Source organism: Poecile atricapillus, chromosome 27 (genome assembly GCF_030490865.1).
Source record: "Poecile atricapillus isolate bPoeAtr1 chromosome 27, bPoeAtr1.hap1, whole genome shotgun sequence".
NCBI lineage: Eukaryota > Metazoa > Chordata > Aves > Passeriformes > Paridae > Poecile > Poecile atricapillus.
Window position 1 is genome coordinate 3,426,760 of NC_081275.1, and position 16,800 is coordinate 3,443,559.

Consider the following 16,800-nt stretch of genomic DNA (forward strand, 5'->3'; position numbering starts at 1 on the left):
CCAAGTCTGTTCGCCTGCCCTGGCCTCCCTCGCCCCTGCCAGGAGCACACGGCCTGTACCCTCAGCTCCTTCGGCCGTGCCCGGGCCGGGCTGCGGGGCCGGGACAGGAGCGGGGCTCGCACTGAGCCTTCTCCTTCCGCAAGGCCCGGGGTGCGCTCCTGTTCTGCTCTGCCCGCTGGGTGGCCCCGAACGCCACTCTCGGGGTAGCCTCAGCTCATCGGCCCTTGCTGGAGACGCCTTTCCGCTTTGGCTACGGAAAGCTTTTACACGGCAGCGCCGATTCGCCCGGGCTTGCAGCCCGCCAAGACTCCGTGCCCAGCAAACCCCGCCCGCCGCCCGGAGTCCCTCAGGCCCCTCCCCTTTGCCCATCAGGCCCCGCCCCCGTATCAAGGCCCCGCCCCCCGTGTCCCGGTCCCGCCCACCCCGCTTCCGTCACGGCGCCGCTTCCGCCGCGCCCCGGACGCGGCCGTGGCGGCCATGGCGGAGCTGGCGGCGGCCGAGGAGCTCGCCAAGCTCGAGTACCTGTCGCTGGTCTCCAAGGTCTGCACCGAGCTCGACAACCACCTGGGCATCAACGACAAGGACCTGGGTAAGCGGGGCGAGCGCGGCCTGCGGGCACCTCCGGGCAGCCCCCGGCCTCGGCGGCCGGTGAGCATCGCGTTCCCGGCGGAGCGCCGGAGTAGCTCTTTCCGTGGGGCCGGATGCGTTTTGTAGAGCAGTTTTTCGAATTTAGATGTTAAAACCCTTAATTTTTCTTAAAAAACACCTGGTGAGCCTGAGGGAAAGGTTCAGTTTGGGTGGCAGGGAGGGAGATGAGCAGGAGCTCCCCGCAGCAGCCACAGGGGCCTGGCTGGTCCCCGCACCCCGGAGCAGCTTCTGTCCCCACCTGCAGTCCTGTCCTAGTTTAGGGCAAATTAGGGAGGAAAACTCCAAATGGGGGTTTCCCCAGGGAAGTGCCCCCTCCCCACCAACTGGTCCGGGAAAGGGAAAAAAAAAATTCCTTGGAGAGAAATGGAAAAAGCTGTTTATTTAACAGAAATTGAGTAATATTAAATAATAAAACCTCTCGCTGTTCGATGGGATCAAGTTTAGGAAGAAAAGTCCTTTTCATGTGGTGTAGCTCGGCTCACTCAGGTTTTTATCAGTTCTTTCAGCGCTGGAAAGTGCCGAGGCCCAGGCCCCGGTGGGTCACAGGCGTGAGCTCCCGGGGTTTGGCTGGGTGTTCAGTCCAGAGCAGGCTTGCACAGATCCAAGAAAAAAGGAAAAAAAACAAAGGTCCAGGGAACTCTTCTGCCTCAGCGAGCTAAAACTAACTAAAAGCCAGAGAGAAGCTCTGTCCCGCTGTCTGTCCGTGCTGCAGACACCACAGTCCAGGAGCGAGATGTGTGGGAGTGATGTTTCTCTTTAACACAAACTGCAGCTTCTTCTTCCCCCTCTCTTGCTCTCAGAGCCAGTCATAAAGGTGCAGAACTTCATATATAACATAAACCAGATGATTGGGGATACCAGTATCATAAAGTCACCCCAGGACATGTCCCTACACTGCTTTACTTATTTCAATTTACTTGATGCTTTTTCCTCACAGCCGAGTTTGTGATAAGTCTTGCAGAGAAAAATACCACGTTTGACACATTTAAAGCAATTCTTCTGAAGAATGGTGCTGAGTTCACTGTAAGTGACGCCTGAACGTTATTTATTTACTATTCTTGTTGTGCTATGTTTTGTAGAGCTTTCTGTTTTAAAGAGAGAGTTGTGAGGAGTTACTAATGGTTTTCTGCAATTGGAAAACTACATACTAATTTGCTTCTGATATTCCTGTCTCCCCTGCCTTCCCCTCCCTCATATTTTTTAAAACTTTTGTAGTCTTTAAAAAGCATCTTCCTGAGAACTCAAACTGCTTATTGTTATGTTGAGCATATAAAACGTGGAAGAAACACTTTTTATGAAGGCAAATGTTGTCATGAGTTCTCTTATGATGCTTATATGCTGTGTTTATTGATTCCTCAGGAATAACTGTAGTTGGATTAAATAGGTGATTAAAAAGGATTAACAGAAAAGTAATTTAGGTGAAATTATCTTTGTTTTTGGGTTCAACTTCTGCCTTTTTACGATGTACACAAACTCCAGTGACAGTTTCTAAAAATCAACCTGCATCTTCAGAATTGAGGGGCTTTTTGCCCTGTGAATAAACCCTCACTTGTGCTTTCTACTAATGAACGTGTTGCAATCATTTCTTGAAGTATTTAATTGATTTTTTTTTTTCAGGATTCCCTCATTAGTAACTTGCTACGTCTCATACAGACAATGCGGCCTCCACCAAAACCATCCAGCAGCAAAGGTATGTGGAGCCAGTGGCTCAGTGCTTGGTGAGGCTGATGCTGTTTTAATCTTGTGAGGCAAATCCTATTGCACCATGCATCCTGCTGTTGGTATTCTGTGTCTGCTGCTCATTCAGTCTTCACATATTCACTACTAATGAGAGTTTTGTTTGAAGGAAGGTAACACAGTATTCCTTGAATTGTAAAAGCTGTATCAACCTTTGCGTTCAGTTGAAAATCAAACTTTATATTCAGTTATGGAAAAAGCAAAAGGGAATTGTTGTAGCAGTTCTGTGTTTCATTGTGCTTTTTCTTTTTTTCTTTTTTAATCTCAAAATCAGAGGCAGCTGTCAAACCCAAATCAGAGAAAGAGAAGTTGAGGGAATTGTATCCAGCCCTTTGCAGGCCAGACAATCCCAACATCAGGGTAAGGTGGCCATTTCAGATTGCTGTTGTGACTGTGTGAAAACTTATTTTTTTTTCCCAGTTAGTTCCAACCTTTTTTCTCTGTTTAATGCATGGATAAATGTGAACTTTGAGACATGAAACGTGGAAGAGGTAGAAGGCTGGTATTACTGCACATTGTCGAAAAGAATAGCTGTTAGCAATTACCATGTTGATACTATATTGCAGAATATTTTGAAGATGAGACTCTTGTGACATGAAATTTGTAGCCTGGCCTTCCTTACATAATATTCAAAGTAATGATGTGTTACAAACTAATTAAAAATGTTGTAGATTCAGTTGCTGTGAGGGACTTGCATTTGTATTTCTGTAATAACTAGGGGCATTGAGGTTGAACTTTCTATTGTATCAAAGCATAATTGTCTCAATATTGTGGCCAAATAAGGAGAATGCTTTATTACTTTTTTTCTTTATCACATATTGAGTCTGATTTTCTTTTATCTTGCATTCTTTCTAAATAGATACACACATGATGATAATTCTGTAGATTAATACTTCTTGACAAGCTTTCTATCAGCCCTTTTGCAGAAAGGGGTAACAGTTTTCTGTTCTTGCAGAATATGCTGGATGAAGATGATGTGAAAGTGGCAGCTGATGCCCTGAAAGAACTTGAAGCTCTGATGCCTAGTGCAGACAGGCAGGGCAAGCAGAGGAGCAGTGACCATCGGTGGGTGCTTGTGTGTCTGGGGGGAAGGTCTTGGCTGCTGTGGTTGCCTGAGGTGGAAATCCACTGCAAAGATGTAATTTTGGTTTGTTAGAGTGAAGAAAAGGAAGAGGAGCCGAAGTCGTAGCAGGGACAGGAAGCGAAGGCACAGATCTCGGTCCAGGTCTCGTTCCAGGACTTGGGATAGGAACAGGGGAAAATCCAGGTACCGGTCAAGGAGCAGAAGTTGGAGTCCCAGTAAGGACCGCAAGGATCGGGACAAGTACCTTGAGAAGAGCCATGAGAGATGGAGAGACAAGCACATAGACCGACCACCAGCTGAGGAGCCTTCCATCGGAGACATCTACAATGGCAAAGTCACCAGCATAATGCAGTTTGGGTGCTTTGTGCAGCTGGAAGGACTAAGGTACCCTTTGATGTTTCCAATAGATCTGGTACTATTTCAGCTGAGTTCTCTTCTCTGCTAGTGCCTTAAAGGTGATGAGGCTACCAGCAGGTATTCTAGGCTTTGAAGGACTGTTTCAGAATCAGAGCAGAGAATAATAAAATTCTCATTACAAAAACCAGTTTGTGAACAATTTGTACACAATCTGTTAACAGCAAAATATTTTAATATGGATTCTGAGTGATCTGAAGGGCTGTCAGAGTAATAATGTGCCCCTCTTGTGCCCTTCTGTTTCACTCCCAGGAAACGTTGGGAGGGTTTGGTCCACATCTCAGAGCTGCGAAGAGAAGGACGGGTTGCCAACGTTGCTGATGTTGTGAGCAAAGGCCAAAGAGTGAAAGTCAAAGTGTTATCTTTTACTGGATCCAAAACCAGCCTGAGCATGAAGGTACAGAGGTGCTAAAATTCTTAAAATTATGCCTCTTTTTGCTATTTTTCACTCTTTTTGATGACAGCTAATACATAACCATTCAACTGGGAGTTAAAAACTGAGTTACTGTTCTGTATTACTTTTTAACTCATTTCCTCTAGGTTCCTAGTTTTATTGTAGTGTTCCTAACAATTTCTTTACATGATTATCGAAGAGGCAAGGCAAACCTCAAGGTGTTGCTGTTTGTCTTCCTTTTTCAGTAGGAGAGAAACTTCTAGTTTTAACCTAAATTATTACTATTGCCAAGACAGACTAGAGTGTGAGGATGTCTTACCCAGCAGTAGCAGCTGAAAAAACTGAAAAGCCTTCAAACCAGGATTTTCTGTGAATGGGCTGTTACTGGCATTAGAAAGCACCAAAGTTAATAGATGAGAAGTGTAGAGCTAATTGATTAATCAATTCATCTAATGTAGGATGTTGATCAAGACACTGGGGAAGACTTGAACCCAAACCGTAGAAGGAACCTGGTTGGAGAAATCAATGAGGAAACATCCATGAGGAACCCAGACAGGCCCAGTCACTTGTCCCTGGTGAGCGCCCCCGAGGTGGAGGACGACAGCCTGGAACGGAAACGCCTCACCCGCATTTCAGACCCCGAGAAGTGGGAGATAAAACAGGTGTGTGCTGCATTCAGGGATATGGGATGTCAGGCAATAAAGTTGCCAGGGAGTTTAATGAACTAGGATACAGCTCCTGGGTTAATTGATTCTGTAACTTAGTCCTTAACTGTGAATTGCTGTCTTCTGATTTGGTACTGTTTTGGTGCTATTTGGAGTAACAAAAGGATGGTTTGGTCAGAGGTTGGATGAGCTGGGGAGAGGTGTGCCAGGATACAGGACCATTCCTTTGTTCCTGTTTTACAGGAATGGGGTTAGAACTGAGTCACAGGCATGAGTTGTGTTCATTCATGGTGATGTATTCATGTTGTATTCATTCTGTTCCCAGATGATTGCAGCTAATGTGCTTTCCAAGGAAGAGTTTCCTGACTTTGATGAGGAGACTGGGATTCTTCCTAAAGTTGATGATGAAGAAGGTAGTATTTCCCAGTATTCATATTGCTGTAAATTCCTTGTCTTTCTGGATGTATTTTGGTTCAAAAAGATATTGATGATAGAAGTAACTATAAAGCATCTCACAATTTGCTGTCATCTTGTACATTTGGAACTTGGGTTCCTCTGACTTTATTATTAGTGGCATTTGGATGTGCCCTGATCATTTTTATTTATAGTGTTTTCACTTTTAAAGCTGTTAAGTACCTCATAATCAAGAATACACAGAAATAATTATTTGAAGAGGCGCTTTTATGTACCTGAAAGATATTTAACTTCTCTGTAACAATTGTCACTTGTGAATTTTAGATGAGGATCTTGAGATTGAGCTAGTTGAAGAGGAGCCACCATTTCTTCGAGGTCACACCAAACAGAGCATGGATATGAGTCCCATTAAAATAGTAAAGGTAAGAGCTAAAACAAATGTACTTGATTAAATGAAAAAAAATATTTGTGAATTTAACAACCAATTTCCCACCTGCACATTACTGAGAGCCCTGAAAACCATAATCACTGAACTGAAGCTCCTTCCAAATAAAGCTGGGTTCTAACTTAACTGGTGACTAGAGTGGAATAGTGGAAGTGAAATGCCATTTTGCACAGGTGTGTTAAAACTAAATTTCTTTGTCCTGCTTTTTCTTATCATTTGAAAGTAGAAGGTAATAAAGAAATACTTTTTATTGGTTGTGCCCACAGTCCTGAGTGGGCAGTGTAAGGATGCTCCATGTTAGTAATGTAATTAGTAATTAGTAATGACTATGAAAGCTCATGAGGCAAGCCTGATGGAAATATCCTGGAAATCTAACAAACAAAATTTAACATTTATAAAGCATTTTTAGAAGGTGCTTCTAAAGGATGGTGACAACAAAAAGATAACTGAAGGAATAGTAGTGCCTGAAGTCTTTTCTTCTTGCTCTCCAGAATCCAGATGGTTCCTTGTCCCAGGCTGCGATGATGCAAAGTGCTTTAGCTAAAGAGAGGCGAGAACTTAAACAAGCCCAGAGAGAAGCAGAGATGGATTCCATCCCCATGGGCCTCAACACACACTGGGTGGATCCTCTCCCTGATGGTATGTCTGAGCACAGGTAAACTGTGCCTTTTTTGTGCTACTTGAAGAGCCCAGGAGAAATGTATTGATACTGTGTTTATCTGCCACACTTTAAAAGTGAGTCAAAGATGAAATGCTTTTCCACTGAAATGGAAATAGTAATGTCAAGGGAAGTGTAGAGGTATATCCTGTAATAGTGGGGGTGTACATGTAGGAACTTAAAAAGCATTTAAACACACAGAATAGAAGGCCTGGATGATGGAGCAGTTGGAGCAGGATCATCAGGGTTCTGTGCTGTGTGAATCTGGATGTAATGATGGTTTATTTTCTAGTGGATGGAAGACAAATAGCTGCAAACATGCGAGGTATTGGGATGATGCCAAATGATATCCCAGAGTGGAAGAAACATGCATTTGGTGGCAACAAAGCTTCTTATGGTAAGAAGACACAGCTTTCCATCATTGAACAGAGAGAGAGTCTCCCAATCTTCAGACTGAAGGAGCAGCTGATACAAGTAAGACTCATGAAAAGACATTCTGGTTTGAGCAAGCAGTAATTTAAAATAGTTTTGGTATAGCTTTTTTGACAGCTGATAATTTTAAGTGCAGAACTTTATTTCATGAAATGTATTTTAAAGTACTATATATATATATATATATGTATACTTTAATGATGTTCCAGATATTTATTGATGTAAGTCAAAATTTATGCTAAGATCGTGTGTACAAGGGATAAGTCAGCTGAGCAGTTAAACACTGACTTGATCAGTAGGAATATTTACATGATTTTTGGTCTGGGTCAATTGAAGCAAAAGCAAGAGCTGCTCAATCTAGTCCCACATAGCCCGTGCTGCTTTTGTTTGGTTTGTTTTGATTTTTTAAAAATTTTTGACAAGTGTATGTTTTCTGACCTTTTCTAGGCTGTGCATGACAACCAGATTCTGATTGTTATTGGAGAGACAGGATCTGGGAAAACAACCCAGATTACCCAATACCTGGCTGAGGCAGGATATACCTCAAGAGGAAAGATTGGATGTACTCAGCCTCGCAGAGTGGCTGCAATGTCTGTAGCGAAGAGAGTGTCAGAGGAATTTGGTTGCTGCTTGGGACAAGAGGTGAATTTCTATGTTGAAGAACATGTCAAAATAAGCATGAGGAAAAATCAGTACTGGATCTATTTTTTTGTGTGTGTGTGTCCATTTGTCTATTCCCTTGTAGGCTATAAAGTGAGTTTGTGGAATAATCAAAGTGGCAGTTAATGAGGCTGATAATTGTGTAACTTTCATTTCTGTGCAACTCTTCCTTCCAGGTTGGCTACACCATTCGGTTTGAAGACTGCACCAGCCCTGAGACTGTCATCAAGTACATGACAGATGGGATGTTACTGAGAGAGTGCCTGATAGACCCAGATCTGACCCAATATGCCATTATCATGCTGGATGAGGCCCATGAGAGGACCATACATACAGATGTGCTCTTTGGGCTCCTGAAGAAGGTAATGTAGCACTGGATTTTTACTGCTTTCAGTGTCCTCTGTGTGGTTTGGAGGGCACAGGCAAAGGTGAAGTCACCCAAGTCAGGTTCATACATTTACTTCAAGAGCAAATGCTTTTAAGGTTTATGGTCTGAATCTTGGTGAAATGAGCCTCTGTGTGAAGGCAGAGCAAGTAAAATGCAGCAGAAACAATAAGAATTTGCCTTCCTGGATGTTCATAATGGTGGATGAATAGGGGAGTGTTCTTGGTTTGTTCATGCTTCTCTGCCAAAAGCTTTCTTGTGATAATGCTGCTAAGGGAGGTTTCAAATGGGATCTCAGTGGCCAGTTTTCTGAAATTCTGGGTACTGGGATGAGCTGCCCCTCTCCTGAGACATTAAAACACCTTGTATTACTGGTTGTATCTGTCTGACTTCGGTCAAGTGCCGTATTTTAATAGTTCCAAAGGCAGTAAATGACTTGAGAACTTTGTCCTCCTGCAGACAGTCCAGAAAAGGCAGGACATGAAGTTGATAGTGACATCAGCAACACTGGATGCTGTGAAATTCTCTCAGTATTTCTATGAAGCACCAATCTTCACAATTCCTGGCAGAACATACCCGGTAGAAATTCTGTACACAAAAGAGCCAGAGACAGATTATTTGGATGCCAGTCTGATTACAGTAATGCAGATCCATTTAACAGAGCCACCAGGTGAGTAGAGAATGGTCTTAGGTTATTGGTGATGTAAAGACCTCTGAGCAAGGTCTTTCTATAAGTCATGGATCATGTTAGTAATGTGAACAAAATGCTGTCAGACTGTTCTTTCTTGTTTGCAAACAGAGTAACAAAAATGCTGAAAAATTTGGGTGAAAGACTGAAGTCTGTTGCCTCTGACTAAGAGTTGCTGCTCAGGGCTAGCAGAAGTGGGGGATCCTCATAAATAAAAAAGATGAGGAATGGGAATATGGTGATGCAGGAGTTGTACTAAACAGAACTGACTCTGTGGCTGTTTTAATTTACTTCTTGTGTAGGTGACATTTTGGTCTTTCTAACTGGCCAGGAAGAGATTGACACTGCCTGTGAAATCCTCTATGAGAGGATGAAATCTCTGGGACCTGATGTTCCAGAGTTAATTATCCTACCAGTATATTCAGCTTTGCCCAGTGAAATGCAGACCAGGATCTTTGACCCAGCCCCACCAGGGAGCAGAAAGGTAATTTCATCTATGTGCCCTTTCATCTTCTGCTGATACATTTTAATAGTGGGGTGTATTACACTGCTGAAAGGATACAGTTTTTGGAGAAAAGACAATTTACAGCTTAAAACTTATTTTCTTTCTATACATAGCAAGTTATCTAAGCCTTTGAACACGTGTAAAAACATCTGGTGTAGCAAATCTCTGTGTGGAATGTATCTTGGTGTGTTATTTAATGCTGTCTTTAAAGGAAATTAACTTCAGTAAATCCAAAATCTAAATACAGTTCCTTTAGAATGGAGGTAAATTTCCTACCAAACAGCTTGTGAATATCTAGAGATACATTCTCAGGAAGATTTTTCTCCAAATACAGGTGGTGTCTAAGTGATAGGTAAAAAATCTCCCTGAAGTCAGTGCAGTCTGCTCATAAGCTTTCTCTTGCTTTTAATGTGGATTTTATCACGCTCTTTTCCTTTTTTGCCCAAACTTTAAACAAAGTGCATACTTAAAACCTGTCCAGCTTTGTAGATATCATCTTCCGTTCCTTGTGAGCAGACTTCTCCTTTCAACATTAGGTAGCAGGGGTTGTATTTATAACAAACTACTCATATTGTATCAGTGGATGAAGTTGAGTGGGGTTGGCTTGGCAGCCTGATACAGAACTGGTGCTGACTCAAACTGTGATTTGCAGGTTGTCATTGCCACCAACATTGCAGAGACATCTTTGACTATTGATGGAATATATTATGTGGTTGATCCTGGCTTTGTGAAGCAGAAAGTTTATAACTCCAAGACTGGAATTGACCAGCTGGTGGTGACACCAATTTCTCAGGTAGGTATTCTGTGTTTGGCTCTCCCTGTGGGTGTTGTTTATCTTGCCAATGTGCTGTCCAAGCTGAGGCAATGAGAAAAGCACGTTTTTGATAGCCCCATGAAGCTGTGCCTACAGAATACATACTTCCCTGTGTTGTGTTTTAAGCCTTTCTATCAATACAAGTAAAATTGTGAATAACCATTTAATTTTACTTGTTTTCACCTGTTCACTGAGATGCCTTGTTGTCTTTAGGCTCAAGCCAAGCAGCGTGCAGGAAGGGCTGGGAGAACAGGCCCTGGAAAATGCTACAGGTTATACACAGAACGTGCATATAGAGATGAGATGTTAACCACCAACGTGCCTGAAATCCAGAGAACAAATCTGGCCAGTACAGTGCTCTCTCTGAAGGTAGGCATTTCACCAGCTTGTAGCAAGCCAGCACAGTAAGTGTTTCAATAAGCGAGTCTCTGCCTTTGAGAATTAGTGCTGTAATTTCAGATCCTTCCAGTGAACAGAGGTATTTCAGAAGGGAGACTTCAACAAAAGCAGTTGTCAGGCACTGGGCTTGCTCCGGTGTTTTTCTATTGAGGGTTATTCTGTTGGATATGAGTTTCAGCTGCACTGAAAAGTTGCTTACAGGAGGTAGGAGAAACAGAAATCTCAAGAGCAGTAACATCTATGTAGGGTACATTTATATGATTAACAGATGAGACACAGAGCTTTAGAGTGGGTTTAGAGCTGCAAACTTGGGCATGTCTAAGTGTGTACCACCCCTCTGGAAGTCTGTGAACTGGATTAACCCAGTGACAGCTGGGAAAGCTGCTGCCATTCCCCTTTCTGGGAACATACTGAACGTCCTGTGGAGCTGTCAGGCCACCCTGCCTTGCAAGACAGGAAATCTTCAAAAGCAGCATTTAGCTTATGTTTCTCCTCAACTGAATCATCTTGCCTGGGGGATGTGTGGAACAGTACCAAGGAAACAGACCAGAAAGCTGAGTAGTGCAGGAATGCCATGGCCCAGTGCTCATTATTTCAAGTGCAGGAAGGCAGCACCTACAGTCAGGATAAGGACATGAGGCTGGGGTTGACTCAGGTTTTGTAGTGCCTCACTGTTTGGCGTTTTATCTCTGGCTGGAGTTTGTCATCTTCCTTCTGAGTGTTTTAACTTGCCTTTTCTCCAATCCCTCCCAGGCTATGGGCATCAACGATTTGCTGTCCTTTGACTTTATGGATGCTCCCCCCATGGAAACTCTCATAACTGCCATGGAGCAGCTCTACACCCTGGGAGCTCTGGATGATGAGGGGCTGCTCACTCGACTTGGGCGCAGGGTAGGTGAAATAAAATACCTCTTAGCACTGCCTGGGTTGCCAATTTTCAGGGGATGACATGAGAGCAGTCACAGCAGGCCTTGCTTAGCATTGTTGGTTTCCTTTTGCTTGTGGTTTTTTAGTAGCTTTTCATTTACCACAGTTACATACCTTCTGCTTTTTAAGGAAGCAACTAGTGCTTCTCCTTATTCGTAAGTTTACTTTTATTAATGTCTCAAAACTTCCTGTAAGTGTTGGGATATTCTTGTAATAGTGAATACAGACAGATAATTTGCTTCGTGTTGAGTAAAGTTATTCTGGGTCAAGCAAACATCTTTGGAAAGTAAATATGTGAGAAAGGGCATTGCTTTCTTTTGCACTGAGAAGATTCAGGGTTTTTCACTGACTGAATGCCCTGAAACATGTTTGTTGCAGATGGCAGAATTCCCCTTGGAGCCTATGCTGTGTAAGATGTTGATCATGTCTGTGCATCTGGGGTGCAGCGAGGAGATGTTGACCATTGTCTCCATGCTGTCTGTGCAGAATGTGTTCTACAGGCCAAAGGTGAGGAGCTGAGCCAAGGGGCAGCAGTGCTACAGTCTGGGTGGGTTTGGTGTGAATGCCTCAGGGGTTAAGAGTGAGCATATTTGCCAAAAGAAACCTGTGATTTGGTCAGAATATTTGCTTGTGCATCACCACTGTCCTGTTCCTTTTCATTTAAGGGCCTGTAGCTATGCTGTTGGTAGTTTCTTTGCAGATGGGAAGGTAGAAGGGAAAAGTCTTAAAATCACTCTTGCATTTCCAAGCAAACACATACAGCCTCAACCAAGTCAGTCCCAGCTCTGGAATTCAGGTTGCATTTTCAGATACACAGAAAGTATTTCTTCATGGCACCTCTATCCTGTGCTGCTTTCTTTTAAGTCAGTAAGGAACAGGCTCTGCTATGGTGGGATCAGGTTTGTCTTGGATCCATTACTTCTTCTGCAGGCTAGTCTGTTAACTTCAGTTTTGATCTATGTAACTGCAGCATTTGATTAATGTTTTATGTGCAGATGGGAGAGCTGAGTGGATCACCAGGCTCAAACCTACTGCTTCAGCACATTTCTTGATGAATAACGAGTTATTTCTAGAGCAGTAAGAAAACCAGTTAGTGCAGTGTGTGCATATGCTTCCTGCAGTATAAATGAGCCATTTACTTTGATGTGCCCTTTTAAAAATAGGGACTGAAATTGGAAAAAACATTCTGTGTTGTCTTAATCTCGTGTCATCTGTTCATGACAGGTTTAAAACCTCATGCTATGAATGACAGGGAACCTGTGTCATTCCTATTGTCCAGGGATTTTGTCTGTGATGCAGATACCTGATTGATGTATGTTTTATGTGTTAGGATAAACAAGCACTTGCTGATCAAAAGAAAGCAAAGTTCCATCAAACAGAAGGTGACCACCTCACGCTGCTGGCTGTGTACAATTCCTGGAAGAATAATAAGTTTTCAAATCCCTGGTGCTATGAAAATTTTATCCAGGCCCGCTCCTTACGCCGGGCACAGGACATTCGCAAGCAGATGTTGGGCATCATGGACAGGTGAGCCTGTCAAGGAGGACAAGTACTGACTTTGTTTCTTACTTTCTTACATTGTAATAGCTAAAGAAAATTTGCTAAACTGATCTTGGTAGCTGCATCCAAATCTGGAGAGTTCTAATCTTTTTCTCTCTTGTCTGGCAGGCATAAGCTGGATGTGGTGTCCTGTGGGAAGGCAACAGTTCGGGTCCAGAAGGCCATTTGCAGTGGCTTCTTCAGAAATGCAGCAAAGAAGGATCCCCAGGAAGGGTACAGGACACTCATTGACCAGCAAGTTGTCTACATCCACCCATCCAGTGCTCTCTTCAACAGGCAGCCTGAGTGGTAAGGAAGGCAATAGCATGGAATTTCCTGTTTCTCTTGCACTTTTTAACAGAGAAAGTCGTGGTGTGTGCTGTTTGTGGAGTACAGATCTGAGCAGAGGCTGCTGATTCATTAACAATCAGCAGACTGAGAAAAGTTTCAAGTCTACTTTTGTCTCTTTCCGCTGCTGACCTTAGTGCCTGTGCAGAGAGGAGACTGATTTTTGGAGCCAAGGCCAGGCCTGAAGTTTGCAGCTGTGTGTTTCTTTATTGTTGAAGTGAGTTTCAAACACTGAATGTTGAAGAGGGAGAGAGTATTGTTTTAAATGGAATGAAGGAATTCTGTGCTTAAGAGTAGTTCTGAAGTAGGAGAGGGAAAATAGGGATAGCTCCTCTGGATGGTTCTAGAGCCTGCACTGGAGCTTAAAAGGTGCAAGCTTAACTACTCCAGCCCTTGTCTTGTTGCTTCTTGTTAGAAAAACCTGATTTCCAGAATTGCTGTCCCTTTTCACAGGGTGGTGTATCATGAGCTGGTGCTGACCACCAAGGAATACATGCGGGAGGTGACAACCATCGATCCTCGCTGGCTGGTGGAGTTTGCCCCAGCTTTCTTCAAGGTCTCTGATCCAACCAAGCTGAGCAAGCAGAAGAAGCAGCAGCGGCTGGAGCCCCTCTACAACCGCTACGAGGAGCCCAACGCCTGGAGGATATCCCGTGCGTTCCGGCGGCGATGAGCTCGGCTCCCTCCTGCGCTCTGGCTGCTTTCATATTTGTGGGACTGGGACTTTTGCACTGTTGCCAGTGTCCTGGGAGACAGACATTGCCATAAAGCTCACCTGTGCAATGAGCAGGCAGTCAGCCTTGGCAGAACAGGAGCTCAAGGGGCACCCCAGATGAGCTGCAGGTGCACGGGCCACTGCAGCCTCTCAGAAATAGGTATTGGAGCACTTTAGTGATTCCCCTTTTAAGAGACAAAATTAACACTCAGGAGTCTGTGTACTGAGCTGAACAACACAAAAAAATGGTGATTTAAAACTGGTTGTTCACCAACCTGACTGGGTTCTGAGTGACCAGACAAACAGAAGTTGGAATAGTTTGTGTCTTTACCCTGCTAAAAGGGATTTATTTCTACTTAACGTTCTTGGTCAGTGACTGCTTTTTGGGAGCAGCCTCTTCTCTGTTTTACCAAGTTCATGCATTTTCCCTTTCAATGTAACTATTTGTCTTTTATTTAAGTCATCTGTGGTGAGATATTTAGTATCTCTGGCTTTGGGATAAGGTAGGAAAAATCTTGAAACCCAGCTAGAATATATTTGGACAATGGCACTGCAAGCCTTACCCTTCATCCCCATCCCCTGGGTGCTGAAGGGTTTATCAAGTAGTAATTACCACATCCCCTCTGCAGCACAATTCCATCTGGAAATGTAAGTGGTTACAAATGTTTGGACCTTTTGGACCATATGCTTTATTTTCACTTAGAATGTTTGGTGATATCACAGCTGTTGGGTTTTTGTAATAGAATGAGCTTTTACAGATAAATGTCTGTAAAATTTGTGTACCAGTTTCTTGTTTTAAAAAGAAGTTGACTGCCCAGTTTGTGCTATATCATGCCCAAACTATCTGTAAAATACTTTATTTTGTGGCTAACAGATGAAATTTATTTGACTCCATAGCTGCAAAAACATTATATTTTTTCCAAAGTTGGGACATTTGCTAAAATTATTATTGAAAGGAAGAGAATCAGGATGACTGGTTGTTTTACACAGTGAACTGGAAGAATGTTTCACACTGAAAAATAGCTATATTGGAACTACCTGTCTGTACAACCATGAGCAGGGCTGTTGTTAAATGCCCTGAGTTTTCCCTCATGTTACGTCATCATAAAATTAAAGGGAATTACAAAGTTTGTAAGTTTGGACTCAGAGAGTCAAAGCAAAAAGGACAGGAATGGAAGTGCCTCCAAAACATGCTAAAAGCTAATTTAGGGAACTAGAAACAGGTACCATGAAGCCAAAGCTCAGCAAGAACTGAGGTGCCATGAACTCTTTCAGCTTATATGCTCCCCTGAAACACCTTCCTCTCCTGCTTTGCTTTCTCACCTGATACTTTCCATAGTTCCTTAGAGACCAGGAGAATGGTTATTAACATTCTGAGCAGAGCCTGGGAAAGCTTCAGAAAGCTGCTCTTTCTGAAGAAGGCAGGCACAGCAAAGCCTTCAGGAGTTTACAGCTCCACCAGAAACTGTGTGGCTCTGTGCTGTGCACTGCTGAGGCCACGTCTCAAATCCTACATCCAGTTTAGCCCCTTCACTACAAAAAAGATGTTGAGGTGCTGAAAAGTGTCTAGAGATGGCCAGTGGAGTTGGGGAAGGTGTTATGATGCAATTGTTAGAGAGATGTTTCTGCCTGAATTAAGATGCAAACAAGACCACATGCTGAAGTCAATAGTAGGGTTATTATTTAACTGCAAATATGAGATAAAAGAGAAATAAATAGGAAAAGGAGAAGTGGGGAGTGAGAGAATGAGAGTGACAGAGAGACAGATTAAGCAAAAAGCTATTCATGTTGTGGATCCAGTGGTGTCCTATTGATTCTCTTCTGGTCTTGGTGGTTCCACAAAACATGGGCTTCAGAGGGTTAATAAACATGCAGGTATGGATGGGAATGCCCATGCACTTTCCTACTGGGGGGACAGTTCTACACTGGCTTTTACAACAGACTGGTTCTCTTGCAGCACTTGTCAATCCTGTGCAATCTTCAGAAATAAGTCTGGGGCACTTTGGGGGGGTCTTTGATGACTTGTGATCCCTTCCAAGCCTCTCTCAGGTGAATGTGACCTGGGGATGGGCAGTGTGTTTTACAACAGAGCCAGTTTGTGTAAGGGAGGACTCTGCAGGGGCTGTTTCTTACCTGCCTTGTAGCCAGGTGCTGGGTGTTCCCCCCTTGTTCCAGACCTTTGGAAATTGCACTCAAAAACTCCCTTCCCCTTTTGCCTGGGGGGGAGAATGTGCAAACCTGGCCACAGCAAATGAGTCTGGGCTCTGCAGCTGAGCCCAGCCAGAGCTAATTTTTGGGTTGGCCTTTCCTTGTGGACGCATCCTTGTCCCCCAGCCTTGTTAACTGCACCTTAGACCTGAGATAATTGGGCAATAGGGCCATCTTTATCTTATCTCTGGGTCCTGTTTTGGGGAGTGGGGTGGGCTTTGGTGCAGTTGCTTCTTGGCAGTTTGCTAGAATGGACAAAGCCTTTGGGTGATTTTAACCAATGTTTGAGCCATTAACTATTTTAATCTCTCTCAGAAGGGTCTGGAGCACAAGTCTGATGAGGAGCAGCTGGGGGGCTCAGGAGGGATCTTCTCACTCTCTACAACTCCCTGACAAGAGGTTAGAGCCAGGTGGGTGTTGGCTTCTGCCAGTGGTAGTCCAAAAGGAAATGGCTTCAAGTTGTGCTGGAGGAAGTTTTGACTTGATATTGGGAAAAATTCTTCATTGAAAGAGTTGTCAGGCATTGGCACGGGCAGCTCAGGACAGCAGTGCAGTCACCACCCTGGAGGGAATTTAGAAGGCAGGTAGATGTGGTTCTTAGGAATAAGCACAAGTTCTCAGTTTCTGAGTTGTGTGGGAGCTGTTTTATCTCCTTCATGGGAGCTCCTGGTCATTTTCAGGACCAGCAGGAGGACTTTAGGACTCTATTACTCCCATACCA

General features: G+C 43.7%; 1 protein-coding gene across 1 annotated transcript; it reads left to right on the forward strand.

The window, feature by feature from the left end:
* The first annotated feature begins 442 nt into the window (after window positions 1-442).
* DHX8 (DEAH-box helicase 8) lies at window positions 443-14,998 on the forward strand. The gene is made up of 23 exons (XM_058857877.1): window positions 443-589; window positions 1,586-1,671; window positions 2,266-2,338; window positions 2,660-2,745; window positions 3,341-3,450; window positions 3,542-3,853; window positions 4,136-4,280; window positions 4,736-4,939; window positions 5,268-5,355; window positions 5,681-5,778; window positions 6,293-6,440; window positions 6,752-6,933; window positions 7,339-7,533; window positions 7,728-7,913; window positions 8,396-8,606; window positions 8,927-9,108; window positions 9,782-9,922; window positions 10,157-10,312; window positions 11,096-11,233; window positions 11,648-11,776; window positions 12,600-12,796; window positions 12,938-13,117; window positions 13,610-14,998. Exons 1-23 carry the CDS (start codon window positions 478-480, stop codon window positions 13,827-13,829), a joined length of 3,579 nt encoding a protein of 1,192 aa, XP_058713860.1. The 5' UTR covers window positions 443-477; the 3' UTR covers window positions 13,830-14,998.
* Window positions 14,999-16,800: the final 1,802 nt, after the last annotated feature.

Bases quoted from the DNA above. Each gene is read 5' to 3' on its own strand.
- DHX8 (XM_058857877.1), top strand. From the start codon at position 478: ATGGCGGAGCTGGCGGCGGCCGAGGAGCTCGCCAAGCTCGAGTACCTG. The intron at 2,746-3,340 runs GTAAGGTGGCCA...CTGTTCTTGCAG, and splicing joins CAGACAATCCCAACATCAGG to AATATGCTGGATGAAGATGA. The intron at 3,854-4,135 runs GTACCCTTTGAT...TTTCACTCCCAG, and splicing joins GTGCAGCTGGAAGGACTAAG to GAAACGTTGGGAGGGTTTGG.